The following is a 17,553-nucleotide window of genomic DNA, read 5'->3' as shown; positions in this document are numbered from 1 at the left end:
GTTTAATTTTATATTTATTTTAAAGGAAGAGGGAAATAACCATTTTTGGGTCATTTTTTAAGTTCATTAATTTTGTAAAAAATTTTATTAGGGTTTTTAGGTTTAATTTTTAACCCATTATTCTTTATGCTTTAAGCATAACGCTCACTTAATTAGATTGAAATTATTCTGAAAACGAGAAAAACTATTTGCTAATGGGTTAAGAAAAGTAAATATAAAAAAAATACTTGAACTTAAAAATTACAAACTTATTTTAAGACAATTTACCTTAAAACAAATCCATTATCTTACACAATTTCGCTTCTCTTAAGGATCTGGTTTTAAGGATGTTTATATTTTGTAAGTCATCTAGACAAAAACAATTGGGTTTTTTTTGTGCTGTTTTTGGAATGGGAAGAATGTTCAGGATGGTCAAATGGGTCCATGCTATGTTGTTTTTATTCCAATATATGTATATATTAATAATATCATAAAATATTTTTTGTATAAGACAATTTTAGCATGGTTGTTAATTAAAAAAGTTATGTTGTTTTAAAATCTCTCTCTCTCTCTCTCTCTCTCTCTCTCTCTCTCTCTCTCTCTCTCTCTCTCTCTCTCTCTCTCTCTCTCTCTCTCTCTCTCTCTCTCTCTCTCTCTCTCTCTCTCTCTCTCTCGCGCGCTCTCTCTCTCTCGCGCGCTCTCTCTCTCTCTCTCCCCTCTCTCTCTCTCTCTTACAATCTCCACAGTTCTTTCCAGTGGTCCCGATGAGCGTCTCCAAACCACCTCCGCCCCAATCCCATTTCCCCCCCAGCAACCCTTCCTCCCATCTCTCCCTGCCTCCATCCTCCTCTTCCTCCCTCTCTCCCTCCTCCCCTCCCTCCGCTGCGGGTCCCCCCAGCCCCGCTGTGCCTCCTCCTCCCTCCCCGGTGAAGATCTCCATGCAGGAGCACTTTGCCATCAATGTGTGCCCCGGCCCCATCCTCCCCATCCCACAGATCTCCGACTTCTTCCCTCGTTTCCACGACTTCCCCATCACCCCCCTTCCTCCCCGGGAGAAGCAGATTTTAAAGGACAAAGACAAGGACGGAGACGGGGACGGAGAGAAAGACCACAAGAGGGAGAGAGAGAGAGAGAAAGAGAAAGAGGAGAACGGAGAGTTCGTCGACTCGGATGACGATGACAGTGAGTTTGCCTCGTGGCTAGTGACTGTTTCACGTTTGTATCCCTTTGCACGTGTATTTTACGCTCCGCTCTTCTTCTAAGTAATCATTTTGCAGATGCATTTTTCACAAAGCTACTGACATCCCTCTGGAACGACCTGAGGGTTAAGTGCTTCTCTCAAGGACACAATGGTAATAGTACCTGGAGGAGTCCTTGTGGGCTTCGAACCTACAACCTGTGTCATTACTAGCCTAAATCTTTACCCACTAGACCACATCAGCCCAATCACTTTCTTTCATTGCATGCTTCTCTATTACATAACTCCCCGCATAGATAAATCCATTGACATTTCTTGTTCTGGATTCCCTTTGTTTGACTGACTGATTTTATTCACCAGTAAGCAGCCAATGAGGCATGAGCTCTTCCCATCTGCCTGGACCTGCATCTCACACTGTTCAGTATTGATTGCTTTGTGTGGTGTTGGCCGGATTGGTGTGAGTGTGTGAGATAACTGAGGTACGCGATCGGAGTGTTAAATAGTTCATTAGTCTCTGTAATGGTGCATAAACATTACAAGCCCTCTGTATGTGCACAGCCCTGATTAGGTCGTTACAGGCAAGACTGATTCCCTGCGTAGTCGTTTGGGTTGTTATAGGCCTCTATTTTTGCTAATGTGCGTGCAAGATATTAAGTTATTCTTTTTTCTTTTTCTTTTCTTTTTTTCAGCCTACCTGGGAACTCTGGAGTTCAACCTGCTATTTGACCAAGACAATAACTGCTTGCACTGCACCATCCACAAGGCCAAGGTAGGTTTACACACACACAAACATTACTAGGTGTTTGTTCAACTATAGGCATTGTAGGGCATGTGCACTTTTAAAAATAAATTCTCTTAAAGCACATCCACACTCACTCGTTTCTTAATAATGCCTAAAAGTTGTCTTTTTTTGTCATATTCTTCCGAATCTAATGAACATTTTCACCACATCTCCAATGATGTATTGCGTTTAATAATATTTGATGGTGAAAATGACATTTGAAACATAAAAAAAGACAGACAGACTCCTTTCTTGCTATGGCAAATTTTGTATCCAGCAAGCATTATACAGTATGCTTTTGTATGCTTTGCACCATATGGCAAATTTAATATGTTAATTGGAAATTATACACAATAAAAATATTCTGATCACAAATTATATTTTTATATTTCAACTTCATTTTTCTTCACAACGCAAATAGGTGCTTTTGAAAAACCTCAATAGAAATAAGCCGAAAAGTGTTTGTTGTGGTTAAAATGAATTGGAAACTGAGGGGCAGTCATCATTTAATTTCACAGATTATTTCACATTTTTTAGATTATAATGCAGTAGTTGTAGAATGTAATAATGTATATTTTAGTCTTGGTCTGGGAAAAGAGTAGAATAAAAAAAAAAGAGTAGAATAATAAATAATAAAACAAAAAGAGAAAAGTTTAAATCAACCACTGGAACATAAAATTGCCAAGATGAAGAAACCCTTTTACACAATTGACATTTTGCGGCTTTTAGTCTTTGCTAGGGTACTTCTTACAATTGAAATATTAACAAATTGCAAAAATCTTTTTTAATATGCTTATATTGATTACTCATTATGCAACCATTTGCAATAAAATGCTGTCTTTAATGAGTATGTCCATACCTTTACTATTAAACAGTGAATTTACTATACACAAAATGTACTTGCATATAATGTGCCAAATAAAAATATTTTTCTATCTTCAGTAAGCAAAAAATAAACAAAAAAACTTGAGTTGAACAGTCTTGACTCTGTCACTCGTGTCAGTGCCTTCGAGGATTCCCCTGTGGTCCAGACAGAGACAAAAGTGTGCATATTACTGGAAGGATATGATCTATCAACCTCTTACCCTGTCAGGACATGTGTTCACATCTTATGTGACATGAAGTCTATGTGCTTTTGTGTGTTTGTTTGTGCCCACAGGGACTGAAGGCCATGGACTCCAATGGACTGGCTGATCCATATGTGAAACTCCACCTCCTGCCTGGAGCAAGCAAGGTCACAGCAACCTTCTCACATGCACACAGCATGGTTAAACTCTCGCAGCACCATCAGCACAAGTTGTGATTCCCTGACACTCACGTACACACAGTTCAACACTTCCATTGCACAAAACACACAGGCGTTATGTGCGCATGCATCGCCCGGCAGGGCCGCCTGTGAGCACTGAAGCTGTTCATTTGAAGAACGTGTGGTGGAAACTGGTGGATTCAGTATGTGCTTCAGCAATGAATTATTCTCGCTTTCATTTCCTCTGCATGTAACAAAGGCATGGCGCTCTAATCTGTTCAAAGGAGGACAGGCTGAGACAGGAGCAGCCAGAAGCGTCCTGTGTTCTCTCCAGCGGTTTTTACTCTTCTCCATCCTTCCGCGCTCTCGTCCAAATCTCTGCCACTATCTCTCTGTCTATCGCCACATGACCCACTTTGACCTTGGAATACCAACACAGTGTTGAGTGCAGGATGGGAGGGAGGGATGGAAAAGAGAGAGAGACAGATGAGGGGGGACAGCAGCAGGTGGTTGTCATGGAAACAGCACAGATTGTTACACGACTCACGTCAACAGAAAAGCGTATATATACAAGAGGGAAAGAGAAAGCGAGAAGCGTCACGTCTTGCGCATGCTTCCATGCGCCAGCCTGGTAAATATCGACCGCGAGGATTATACAGACACCTCTGGGCTTTTAAAAGGTGTGCGAGCCGGAGGTGATGGACGTGTATGCGTGCGTCTACCCCTCAGACGTACAGACACGCATGCAAGTAAATTGGTGTGCAGGCATTTAAAGAGCTCTCCTTTTGCCCTTTTACACGCTTCATGGTTTCATTTGCATCCGCATGTGATCTATTAAAGGAATAGTTCCTGAACAATTTGTCCTTTTACTCACCCTCATGTGAGTAATGCCGTATGACTTTCCTCCTGGAAGATGAAAAGATCTGATTTGTCCGTGCAATGAAAGTGAATGGTGACCATGACTGCTTGGCACGATTTTCAGTAGTCACGTCTTAAATTTAAATCTGTTCCTCACATCAAGCGTTGTATGGCTTCAAAAGACTTGGAATATAGTGCAAAAGTACACTGCCCGGCCAAAAAAGGTCACTGTTTCTATTTAAGTAGGCAAATGCTTAAGAGTCTATGACTGGATCATTATTGCTGTGGGTTTCTAGTAGCATGTTGTTTGTTTTGGCAACAGTTCTTCTAAGCCTAATTGACGGAGTGTGTAGCTTTTCATTCTCATCCTCTGTGTCCAGACCTTAAATTCATTGAAAGTCTTTGGGATGTGCTGGAGGAGACTTTACAGAGCGCTCGACTCTTGCATTGTCAATACAAGATCTTGACCAAAAATGCATCTCTTGATTGATTGTTTTGTTGTTGGTGATATTATTTCCATTCTTTCACACTTTGAGCCTGATGAATCTTGACATTGTGAAGAGACTTTCAACCAGCATAACAAAAAATGTTTTTAGAACAAATCGCCTACCCTGCCTCTAATGTTTAACATTATACTAGTTGTCAAGATAAATTAATTGCAACAGTTCTATCACAACAAAATTTAACACAGTACGAAGGAAAAAAATATGTTATCTTTTGAAACCACATGTCCAGGAATGTGAACGACAAGGGCGGCAGCCGGCAGCACATAAATACATAATGTAAAATTAATAATTTTATGCAAATTTAAATGTGATCCATTTCCATTTACTTTTGCAACGGACACAAAATTGGCACATATTTTCAAATACAAATGCACAGTGTTGGCATTTATTTGTACATTGAATTACATATGAATTTGTGTCTTATATTGTGATCTCGCTTTACAGCATATTTTTGTCCATACATTTTGGAGACATGTTCTTAAATGTGACACATATATAACAAACACATACATACATACATAGTCTTTTTTAATTTATTTAATCATGTTGTATTAACCCAACTCTTCCACTATCTCGTATCTACCGTGCCTTTTCCGTGCTCCTTCGACTTACGCCAGGTACTAAAGCGAATTTGGTGTGTACGCCTAAAAAAAAAAAACATTGTTCTACGTCTAAATAAACTCAATTCTTGTTGAGAAAAAGGAGACAGAAACAGGTCAGTCTACCCCTGGCCACCCCCTAGCTCCGCCCCTGGTGTGAAACCAGACCTGTCCTCCGGGGGGCGCCGAGAACAATTCGCTCGGACTGCAGCAAACGTCCCCAGTGTGAAAGCCCCCTAAAACTAAAGTGTTTTAAGTAATTAAAAAATAAATTAATTCATTAAATATAAATATTAGTTGTTTAACTGTTTTAAAAAAAAATGTTTTATAAAGTTTTAATTTAAATACTGAAACTAAACCTGAAATCAAATTAAAGCTAAAAAAAAATATTTATATATATATAAAAAAAACTAATCAAAATGAACAAAACAAAATTACTAAAACAAACTAAAATGAAAACTGAAAATATAAAAAATTAAAGCTAAATCAATGTATAAAAAAAATACTACAATAGCTAGTCTCCATCCACTTTCATTGTATGGAAAACAGCATCCTGAACATTCATCAAAACGTCTCCTTTTATGCTTTACAGAAGAAGGTCTCACGGCTATAGGACGACATGGTGATGTGTCAGTTTTGCATGAACTATCCCATTAACCAACTTCCTCGCATGCTGGCACTCCATCAGCATCCCATAAAAAGTGCAGGAAGCAGAAGGAAAAAAAAGCGAGAGGGAGGGAGAGATTGTGAGGCTGGAGAGTGGCCCCTTCTTAGTCAAGTGTATGTGTGTGTGTGTCATCACACAGCATGGAGAATGAGATATCTGAGTCACACACTCTCTCCCAAGCTGCTGCTCTGGGAATCTCACTGCTCTGGGCCAGATGGAGGGAGGAGAGAGAGAGAGAGAGAGAAAAGGGGGATGAGAGAAGTGGAAGATGAGGATGAAATATTTAGAATAAAATGCGATAGCACCGATTTGGCAGGAGCAGAGAGAGACAGGTAAAACCATATGCTTTCGCAAAGATGAGATGTGAGTGAGGAAGTTGGAGAGAAAATAGATGGAAAACTAGCAGGGGTATTTAGCCTTTTTTTTGTTGTTGATAAATGCTTTTAGGGCAAAACCAGATCATAAGTGATCAACCAATAATTAGTTTTTATGGCTGACAAAGTATTTACTGTTTAAATTACCATGTTTTTAGTCCAATTAACATCAACGAGGCTTACAGTCAACATGAAAATAAAGTTTACCCTCTTTACTTTCTTAATGCACATTTCTAGTCTTATTGTGAATAATTCATCAATACCCATTATTCCAAGGTAGAAATAAAGCTGTGAAATATGGGGTCAGTGAAACGGCTTCTCGAACAAGAAACAAGGTAGACGGGTTGTCCCGCCCTCACTCCAGTAAACACGTCGTCAGAGAAGAGATGTCACTGCAAGAGTAGTCTCGCGTAGCCAGACCTTAAGACTGACGGCTGAAGGTCTGGAATTCATAGCAGCTTTCTTTGGCCAAGGCCCGCCCATAAGGCCATTTGACCGACATGTCAAACAACCAATTACAGTTCGTTTCGTTCAGCGTCACGTTTCGGGGCGTGGAAATGTCCCCACAACAGACCGGCGTGCAACAAGTCTCCACTAAGTGCCTCAAACAAAGCTCAGTGGTTCATGTAGATTGTCTACAAACCGGAAGGTTGGTGGTTCAATCCCCGGTTCCACCTGACCAAGTGTCGAGGTGTCCTTGAGCAAGACACCTAACCCCAGCTGCTCCTGACGAGCTGGATCGCCTTGCATGGCTGACACCGCCGTCGGTGTATGAATGAGTGAGTGAATGGGTGAATGTGAGGCAATATTGTAAAGCGCTTTGGTGGCCATTGGGTCTGTGAAAGCGCTATATAAATGCAGTCCATTTACCATTTACCATTTATTTTATACATGTAATCATATTTCACAATTTTACTGTATTTTTGATCAAATAAATGCAGTCTTGGTGAGCATAATAAACTTATTTTTCAAAAACATCAAAAAATGTTACAGACCCCAAACTTTTGAACAGTAGGCCTAGTTTATGTACAGGCCTATATGATATTATTTTACCGTACGAACCCAACACCATGTTACTGTTTGGTACTTTATTATTGATTTGAATGGCAAATAAATATATTAAATGCTCAGTACCTTAGTCTTACCATCTGACACCATCACTCTACCACGGTACTGCCAGAGTATCCGTTTCAATTAAATCAATTGCGGTTTGAATGATACATCGCTTCCTCATTCAAGTCCCAGTAGCTGTTTGCTCAGCTGGTGCTGTTTTAATGAATTGTTACATGTATTTTTCTGCTGATGTCTGTTGGAATTAAAGTGTGTTTATTCATTTGCCGAGCATCCTCAGGGGGTGAGAGAGAGGATAGCCAAGCTTGGCTGGTTCCAGTATCAAATGCAGCAGTGCAGAGAGTAGAGCAGAGAGAGAGAGTGAGAAATGAAATATGCAGAGAAGCAACATGTTCTTCAGGCAATGAATGACGTGGACTCGCTCTGTCGGGAGAGCGAGTGCATGCGAGAGAGTCTGCGGTTTGGGAGATTGTGTTTGGGTCTTCACAGCCAGAACGTTTCTTTGATTTAACACTAATTTGCTAAACGAGCTTTTGGAGGGTAATTGCCCAGTTTGGGGAGTTTAGTATGCATGTCAGGGTATTTGAAGTGCATGAGTATGGGGTGAGAGCTGGGATTTTTAGGGATGAAACGAAGGGAGTGATGAACTGTGAGTGTGTATGTGGGGGTGGGTCAGATTTGGCCTACATTGTGGAGCAAACGTCCCCACAAGCAGTGGCATCGTTTTTGAGGGTGTACTGACTCACTCTGTGCTCTAAGCTGGATATGACATGACTAAAGGGGGACAACACTTTTTAACTGGCTTTGTGTAAGAGCGGTACAGTTTTTGTGTAGTGTGAAAGGGGACTAGGGTACAAAACTTGACCTAATATGTAGTTGTTGTTGACGTTGTTGTTGTTTTTTAATATACTATGCACAATTTCAACTGACCTTGACAGCCAGTGATCATCATGCATTTTCGTTGCAAGGAACAGAGCAGTTTTGACATTTTATTTTACAGAGAAAAAAAAAAAAGTCATGAATGTTAGGAGCAACCTTGGGGTGTACATGAATGATGACAGAATTTTTTACTTTGATTGAACTGGCAACATTTAGACAAAAAAATTTTTTTTTACTTAAAATAACCTTAATTTGCTTAATTAATTTTTTTTGGAAGTTGCATTTAAAATTGGCCTGATACTTCTGCCCACAAGGAACATGAAATCCCCTGCTTTGTGGTACTTATTATTATTGATATTTATTTATCTATCATTCTATCTTTCGTTCTATCTATCGATCGTTCTGTCTGTCCATCCATTCAATCTTCATTTACATTTATTAATTTATCAGACTATTTTTTTTATCCAAAGCGACTTACAAATGAGGAATACAACCAGCGATTAATTCTATTCTTTCATTCTATCTTTTGATGGTTCTGTCTAGTGGTCTGTCTGTCTGTCTGTCTGTCTGTCTGTCTGTATGTCTATCTGTCTGTCTGTTGTTCTTTCATTCTAGTCTTATTTAGTCTTAGTCTTATTTAAATGTAAATACACAGTAGATGTTTGTAGTATGTCCTGATTTAGATATTGTAGCTACATAAACAAGTATGTTGTGAGTATGGGGGAGCAGATTTTAGGGTAAGACACAGAAGGGGTGATGATTTTGTGTGTGTGTAAGACAGAGGGGAGGTGAGCTGGGGAAAGCCTCCTGTCCTTTCTCTCCTCTGCAAAGTAGGTGAGCAGATGTCTGCCTTTCACCTGAGGGAGAAGAGATAAATGATGTTTCCTCCTCTGTCCTCCCTGACTGACTCTCTCTCTTCATTTTTCCCACTGTCATCTTTACCCAGATGCATCGTGCCCATTCAAACTGGGGGCATGTGCCCTCTCAGATTTTTAAAGAAGTACTTGCATAAAATTATTTGTAGTAAATTTGTATTATTATTACAATTTTTGCAGGTAAATTAATGTCTGAAACACTGGCACATTCACATATCTAAATTTGGATCGTCTTGCCTAGTTGCACCTGAGTCTCAAAATGTTTTAGCAATATAGCTAAAAAAAAAAGTTTTTCTTTTTTTGCATCTAATCTCACCTTGGCCACAAAATGGTTGGGTGGGTACAAAAAGAAAATTTCCAGCCATAAATATTATTTACACAGCTTGATTGTTTTTTTGCATTATATTGTATTATTTGGCCATTTGAAACTTAAGTGTGTTTTTTTTTTTTTTATAGCATTTTTGTCTTGTATTTTTTTTTATGAGTAATGATGTGCCATTTTTATTCTGTGCCCTAACCAGGTGCAACGAGATAAGATTCCCGTGACAAAAAATAATGGTCTGTTCTCACTGAATACAAAAATGTGGTGCAAATTCACGGCCAATCATATTTGATGTTTTATGTGCCGTTATGCGCGGAACTGTATTTATAAATATTTATTTTACGTTCATACAAGATCAACGTAGATCCTCTAGTGCAACCTGTGATTGATTGCTTTGTTCAAGGCCTTAACCATTACACCACCACCCACTTCACAAAACTAGCTCGACTGAGCAGCAGCCAATTCTATCAGATTCTTTAAATCGAGAAACTATATACAGCAGTGGTAATTTCTGCACAGATGGAGCTTGGGGTGTTAATTATTTTCCCCATAATGCTCTTAGGTGGTGAAATTTAAGTGTTTATTTTGGGCATGATTGTGCTTCTGGTTTAGTGGTGAGTTTAGTGCTCAGATTCTTCATTTAAGATGTACTGGGGTAATGTGGTGTAGTGGTTAAGACTCAGGCTGTTAACCACAGGGTTACTTGAACATACAATTTTGACCTTGAGCAATGAACTTAACCCCATTTTGCTCCAGGGGGATTTCCCCAGTAATAAGCTAATGGTGCTGCTCTATGGTGACATTGAGTGAAAGTCCTGATTACAATCCACTGGGCATATGGTGATAAATTATGGTTCCATTCTAATGGAAATATTGGTTGAGAAAGTGTTTCAACCTCACCTGCACTGAAAAAGAAAATTAATTGTCGTATTTTTGTCTTGTGTTCCAGTAAAATAGTTCCAGTGAGAATATTCTCTGAAAATTTTTTTAGATCTTAAAATATTTTTACAGTTTTTTGTTGTTGTTGTTGCTGTTAAAGTGTGTGTGCGTGTGCGTGTGCGTGTGCGCGCGTGCGTGCGTGCGTGCGTGCGTGATGGAGCTTTGATGGAGAAATGTGATGGAGAAAAAAAAAATAATTTTTTTTGTTGTTGTTGCTGTTAAAGTGTGCGTGCGTGCGTGCGTGCGTGCGTGCGTGCGTGCGTGCGTGCGTGCGTGCGTGCGTGCGTGCGTGCGTGCGTGCGTGTTTGTTTAAGATTAATAATAGAAATAATCAATCTTACTTCAAGTACTTTGGGAGTTACACAAATTATCCATTATAGCTCAGTCTGAGATGCATCTTTCATGAAAAGGCAGAAAATATTGCTGTATGTGCTCATAGATATTTACAAAATAGATCTTTAGACAGGGTTGCCAACTCTCACGCATTTGGCGTGAAACATACACTTTCAGGCTCTGTCTCACACTCACATGCTGGAAATCTCATGCCAAATTTAAAAAAGCCAATGTGCTGCCCAGACCGTTTGGCATGTGACATCAAGAATCAGTTGCTCTCCCTGGATTTTGATATCATACACCATCCGGTCTGCGCAGCACCACATGAAGTCAAGCACATATATTGACAAGGTATGGGTTTTAATTAAACCAATGAAGATCTGCAACCTCTTGATTAGACCATTCTGTACTAATCACATTTCCCCCACACCGCTCAAGGTCACTATATATAATCTGCTGACCACCACCTCACATCACCAAAGAAATTTAGGTGACATTGTGAAACGTAGTATTTGTGCACACAAAGCAGATTTACACGTCTAAGATAACTATTATTAATTTGAGTTGATGATTTTAATCTTTAATAGTAATACCAACTGACAGGACTCTCTGTATGTTTACAACATCAGTTGAGAGATTTTTTTTCCTTGAGAAAAATTAACATGTAGCTGTACCTGATTTATCCAAATGAATCAATTTCGAATCAAGATGGGAATCGTATTGCAAGCTTATGAATTGAAATTGTGAAATTTGTCCCAAGCACTGATAAAAACAGTAGGCTACCAGTTGTAACATGTTGTCACTAAACGTAATGAAATTCTGTTTAGTTACCGAATGTTTTGACTATCACAGTACACTTATTGTGATGCAAGGTTTTTGTGTTTTTATTACACCCCTCCCCCTCCATAATTCTCCTTCCAAGCTGAACTCGAAAGTTGGCAACCCTGCTTTAGAGAGCATACAGTTTTTGGAGAGTGATGAATGGCTGCATAGGAGAGGTCGTGCAATAGCCCTTATATGGAGATGGTGTGCGCACGCTCCCTCATTTACATTAATCTGGGTTCATCAACATTAGACTGATGGTGAGAATAAGTTTATGTGCGTGCACAGCTGTTGTAAACCCAGCAGAATTTTTTTTTGCACACTTGTCTTGACCCAGAGCGTCTATAAATTAAATTCATTCTCGTTCTCAATACACTCTACCTCTCTCTTTCAGGCAAACAAACTGCGCACTAAGACTTTAAAGAACACGCTGAATCCAGTGTGGAACGAGACGCTCATCTATCACGGCATTACGGCTGCTGACATGACCACCAAAACCCTCAGGTACAGTACCACCTCCATTTCCCATGATTCTCACCTGCATCCAACTATTTTTGGCTTTACTCGCACTGCTGAATTCACCCTTTGAATATATGGCTTTCTGTAAAATCCCACGAGTGTCTCCGTACAGCTTATTAATGACAGTGAGAACATGTGTGACCCCCATTTGTGTGCTGTGCATGTGTGAATTTCATTACTTCATGATGTCCAGGTCAAGTCAACTCTTTGTAACACGGAACGCATTGTGAGTGGGCATGTATGTATGTGCGTCTTTGACAGCATGTAGTGGACGTCTCTGTGGTGCAATAACACGCATTAGCCTTAAGGTAACACCCACACTTGGGTCTAACCTTCTGTGTAGAGGAATGCTACAATTTGAGCAATAAAACTCAGAGGACAGAGTGAGATTGGGGCAATTTCTCTACAAATGTAGCTAATAGAAACCCTTCTGATGTACAGCTGGGAAACAAACCTAGCAGGAGCTCTCGTTGGATGAGAGAGAGGGAGAGATAAAGAGAGAGTGAAGCTGTTTGCCTTACTTGTTCCACTTTTTGGTTGAGGCCGTGAATAATTCTAGTTTCAAACTGAAATGGTTTTTAACTCGACCTCGATTTACCTCGGCACTGGAGAAATGCCTTCAATCCAGAGATTTTTGCCTCCGCAGTGAAACTGTTTAACACAGAAGCTTCTTGTAAATTAAAAATACAATTAGATGCATACATTCTGCCAAAAGTGACACAAGCCGAACTGTTTCTCGTGGCGAACATGGATTCTTGCCACTTTTGAATCCCAAAGGATGAGTGTGATTTGATGATTCTTTATGCTCTGTTACGCTCTGTGACCATCATTCTGAAGAGCAGGTTGTTGGAGCCCAAGGCGTAGATGGAGTATGTCACCACGGGCAGCGTCAGCACCTTGTCACAGTGGCTGTGTCTGGGCTATGACAGCTGGCTAATCTCAAACCCGACTGCAGTCGTTCAGTGCAGGGAGAGGCGGCAGGGATGAATATTTTACGTATAAAATTCCAGAGCAAGTATTTCCATATTTACTGTATTTCCTCCCATATGGCCCCATGTCAATAAATGTCCTTTCTTTCATCAGCTTTTGTCATTTGAAAGTCATTTCTCAATGAGAACAATGACTGCTGTTGGCAGGGAATTTCTTTTTTTTTTAAATGGCTGCGTTACCAATAGTGCTATTGTGCCATTATATAAAAGCATCCTATGCTATTAGCGGAGTCATTATCATAACGGATGTCACGGAAGCATACAGTAGGTGTGTTCATTGTTTATTAGTAGACAGTGTGTGTTGAGCTGTGGTCTTTTATAGGAGCCTAGCTGACAAATTTGTTTTGCCACATTTTAAAAACACCTTAACCAGATGTGACACATTTCCAGCGTCATTTTTCTGTCCTCACTGAAAGTGTAAAAGCATGATGCACCAATTTCAGCTAATTAGAGCAATTTCATGTTTTAGAGCAATGAGATTTTGCTGTTGGAGGAGGAATTTGATTCATTGTAGTGAAATGAATCTTGTTCACTATTGAATCTATCTGTCTGTCTGTCTGCCTCTATCGTTATATTGTTATATTGTGCGGAGCAGATAAAAAAAAATGGTTAAAGAGGAACTATTATGCCCTTTTTACAAAGTCTATTTTATTTTATTTTGGGGGGGGGGGGGGTCTTCTAGAATAGGTTTTCATGCTTGAATGTTAAAAAACACCTTGGGTGCTTCTCAATTCTTATTTGTGCATCCTCGTTTCCTCGCGTCTCAGCTCCATCCCCTGTAGGACGCGGGGGAAGGCTGCAAGGAAAGAAAATGAGGACGGAGGAATCGAATGAAAGCTTTTTTATACATTGGAATACTTGATCACTCGAGCGTCACTTTACTCGCTCAAAAGATCTGCCCTTATGTCGTTGAAGTTTGGTTATTTAAGAAATTCATAATAAATAATAATAAAGCAAGATACCCTGTTGAAATATGTGACGTGTGGTTTATATAAACTGCAATAAAATTATATAACTATAAAATTATTGTGACCGATGTGAAGGGGGAGGAGAATTTACACGTGCGTCATGTTGAGTCAATAAAACACTTCCGCATAGGATACACTTGTGTATCCTCGCTCATAGCTTCTCTGGAAGCCTCCTCACTCCTCGATCCTCGCCTCCTCACGATACAATTAGAGAATTGAGATGTCCTTCAAGATGGCTGAGCGAGCTCAATCGGTTTCCGGGTCATAGGATGGAGGACGGAGGAGCGAGGAGACGAGGAGGGATATTGAGAAGCATCCCTCGTTTTTCACATTTTACATTTTTGCAGCACCTCCCTTCTCAGCCTGTCAGTAAAGGCCCTGATATACTTTAAAGGGCACCTATTATGCCCCTTTTCACAAGATGTAAAATAAGTATTTGATGTCCATTTGATGTATGTTAAGTTTTAGTTTGAAATACCAAACAGATAATTTTTTACTCCATATTTAAATTGTCCCTTTTTGGGGCTCAGAAAAACACGCCGTTTTAGTGTTTATCCCTTTAAATGCAAATGAGCTGCTGCTCTCTGCACAGAGGGCGGAGCCTCACAAGCTTGTTCTTCAGTGTCAGAGTAATCTCATCTCATCTCACAGAATGAAAATGTCAAAAGAAAAACTCTCAGTAGCTGTGTTCATTTCGACCCGGAGTCGGACAATAATGCCCACAGAGCCAGAGAATATATGGTGCATGAAAATAGAACAGGTATAGTTTAGTTTAATCACGGTTATAACTTATTGTTCATTTTGCTTTTATCCACTATTAGTACAAGCCTGTTGTAGTGGACCGCCTCCGAATGATGGCCAAACATTTACTGATGAGTTTTATGAAGTTTATTGTACATCACACAAAGATGAAGCGTCAGTTTTACTCCAGAAAATCATCGTAAGAGCTGAATAAACACAGTGTAAGAAGTGCGCATTAAAGTCTTATCCATAAACTCTCTCTCTCCCTTTCATTATCATCAACATACACAGCAAATTACACAAAAACACTTGGTACAACTAACAGTAAACAAATATATACATAATTTATGCCTTTTCAGTGGGTGCTTGATAAACTGGTAAACTTTATATCCGTAAAACAACTGTGACGAACTTTAATGAAGTGCACGCTCTGCCTTTCATTTCTGCCGTGATTAGAATAGTAACATTAGGTCTATCGATACGGAGAGTGTAAGCTGGATTTTTATCGCTATAGGGTGGTTGTGTACACACACTGCCAACACACATTTATGTTCAAACACCATGTAAAAGTGAAATTTTCATAATAGGTGCCCTTTAAGAGAAATCGAAGAATTAACTGGTGTGACGTCATTTCGAACTAAACCAAGCCAAAACAAACTTCTTTTAGAGTTCATTTTGGGAGCTCGAAACAGCTTGCCAAAGCGAAAAGTTTGCTGTGGCTGCTGGTAAACACTGCGTGGAGGCTCCGCTTTTCTGGTTCATTTCTCCTGTTCAGTCAGTTGAGGTGAGACGTCCGCGACTGAAAACATAAACACACTAGAGAGCTGCTTCATATTAGAAAATGAAGTTGTACTTCTGGTGAAACTAGACACCGAGACTGTTTTTCATGTTTAATGCGGTAAAGCTGCTTGATTTTAAGCTATTGTATAAAGTGCTATATAAATGACGTAGCTGAATTGTAGAGCTTGTGCAAACCTATCTATGTTGCAATACGATGCTTTTCTTATGCTTTATTTATAAAAATCTGTTTTCTCAATTTTGTCGTGTTTACAGTGTGTGTGGCATCAGATGTTCGATAACGGTTTATCACTGCTCATGTATTTCATTTGTCATTTTACTTCTAAACGAAGAATGAAAAAGAACTTTGTTGTGAGAATATCAGGGCCTTAACACTCTGGATAGTTCCTGTCTCTATGAAGCTCCTGTCTCCAAAAAAGTGCAATGTTCTGTGATTGGTCATCCGCTTCCAGCATGTTTTGGAAATGTTGCGGGCCTTACCATAACTGTGCTAGATCCGAGGCTGTCTCTTGGACATGGCGACTTTTACTTCGCCATGCGAAATTTACTTACTTACTTGCGCAACTCAACCAGTCCTTGGCACCTTAATTTTGCATTCGCCTTGCGAGGGAATTATTTAAATGAGCTATATTGTGATGGAAGAAAACTTAAGACTACAATCAAAGTGTTTCAGGGAGTTCAGAAACATTGCTTATTGATAGAGAATAACCCACTTTGAAATTACTTTGTGCTTTGTAACATTGCAGACATTCTTCATTTTTCAAACAGCGACATTATACACTAAAGAAAGTTTTAAAAAGTAAAAAAAAAAAAAGCATAATAGGTCCTCTTTAATAGGAAAATGAGTGCACTGGGTTTTAATTGGTAGATGATATCATTAATCAAATTAGCATATGAAATACTTGAACATGTGAGAAACTCTGAATGACAAACCGTCAAATTCTGCAGAAACCTGTGGAGCTTTCTGCGAAATCCTGCCGGCACAGATTTTGCGTGGGCCTGCCCATGACTCATCTGACTCACAGTTCAATACTGAATAAACATTGAATAGTACACGTCTTCCGGATGTCCTGCATGTAGGTGACTTCCGTATGCATGCAAACTCTTGACATAATCACAGTGACTGACATTAATAAGGAAAAGCTCAACCCTGTGAGTAATACATAGCAGCTTCAGGAAGAATGATGAACAGGAAGTGTATAGCGTTATCCACCTCCACACGAGTGTGAGCATGTGTTTGTATTAGCATGTGTGTACACCTGGCTGGAAGGAATGACTAATCCAGAAAGCAAGAATCCAACAAGATCATGATGTCAGTGTCATCTGCTTACGCGCAGCTCTTGCTTTCTCGCTCTTTGACACCCACAATAACACTTCAGTTCTTTCTCTTCTACATTTGGCTGTTTGTCTCCTTACCCTGGCTATTCTCCCTCATATGTTCTTCCTCAGTTTTATATTCCCGGCGCATCTTTGTCGCTGACGTAAAACTCATCTGTCTTTTCTTATATTGTTCACTATAAACTCCTCTTTTCTCATTCTGGTTATTGTTGTTGTTTCTTTTCCTTAATTCCCTCTTTATCAGTGTCAATACTAGAGGTTGAATGATAATACATTTTGATGATACCAATAACTAAGGTGGGGGAAAAACAGATTTACTTAATATATTGATGAAAAAATAATATAGCTATTTTATCGAATCTTATATACATTAACTAATTTTTTTATTTTTTTTAAATGTCATGTATTTCATAATGTCATCTATGGAGGATTAAAGTCACACAACTGTTCATTTCAAGTCAGACATGAATGAAATTTGTGATGCGGTTCAGTGAGTCGGTTGTTAATTCAATAAGCAATCTGGTGGATTCAATGATTCGATTGAAAGATTCAAAATAAATCTCTGCAGTTGTGGAGTCTTTTGACTCATTAAAGTGGAATCATTCATTAAAAGAAATGGCTCATAGTCATAAGTGTCTATTGAATTGAATCAAATAGACTCCGAATCAGACTACACTTGCACTGTATTTGCTATTTGTTTTTACACATGCATCTAGCAAGACAAGACGAGATTTTTTTTTTTCAGTGACCA

At 39.4% G+C, this 17,553-nt stretch overlaps 1 protein-coding gene across 7 annotated transcripts in view; it reads left to right on the top strand.

Annotated features, from left to right (window-relative positions):
• Positions 1-17,553, top strand: part of doc2g (double C2-like domains, gamma) — a 78,152-nt gene that overhangs the window by 40,961 nt on the left and 19,638 nt on the right. For all 7 annotated transcript variants that reach the window (XM_079638621.1, XM_079638627.1, XM_079638622.1 and 4 more), the window contains 4 exons: positions 726-1,161; positions 1,867-1,946; positions 3,118-3,192; positions 11,844-11,953. In XM_079638621.1, the coding sequence (XP_079494747.1) occupies positions 726-1,161; positions 1,867-1,946; positions 3,118-3,192; positions 11,844-11,953 (701 nt within the window). The remainder of the gene's footprint in view (positions 1-725; positions 1,162-1,866; positions 1,947-3,117; positions 3,193-11,843; positions 11,954-17,553) is intronic.

This window comes from Phoxinus phoxinus (genome assembly GCF_949152265.1).
Source record: "Phoxinus phoxinus genome assembly, chromosome: 15".
Lineage (NCBI taxonomy): Eukaryota > Metazoa > Chordata > Actinopteri > Cypriniformes > Leuciscidae > Phoxinus > Phoxinus phoxinus.
This window is presented reverse-complemented; position numbering and strand designations above follow the sequence as displayed.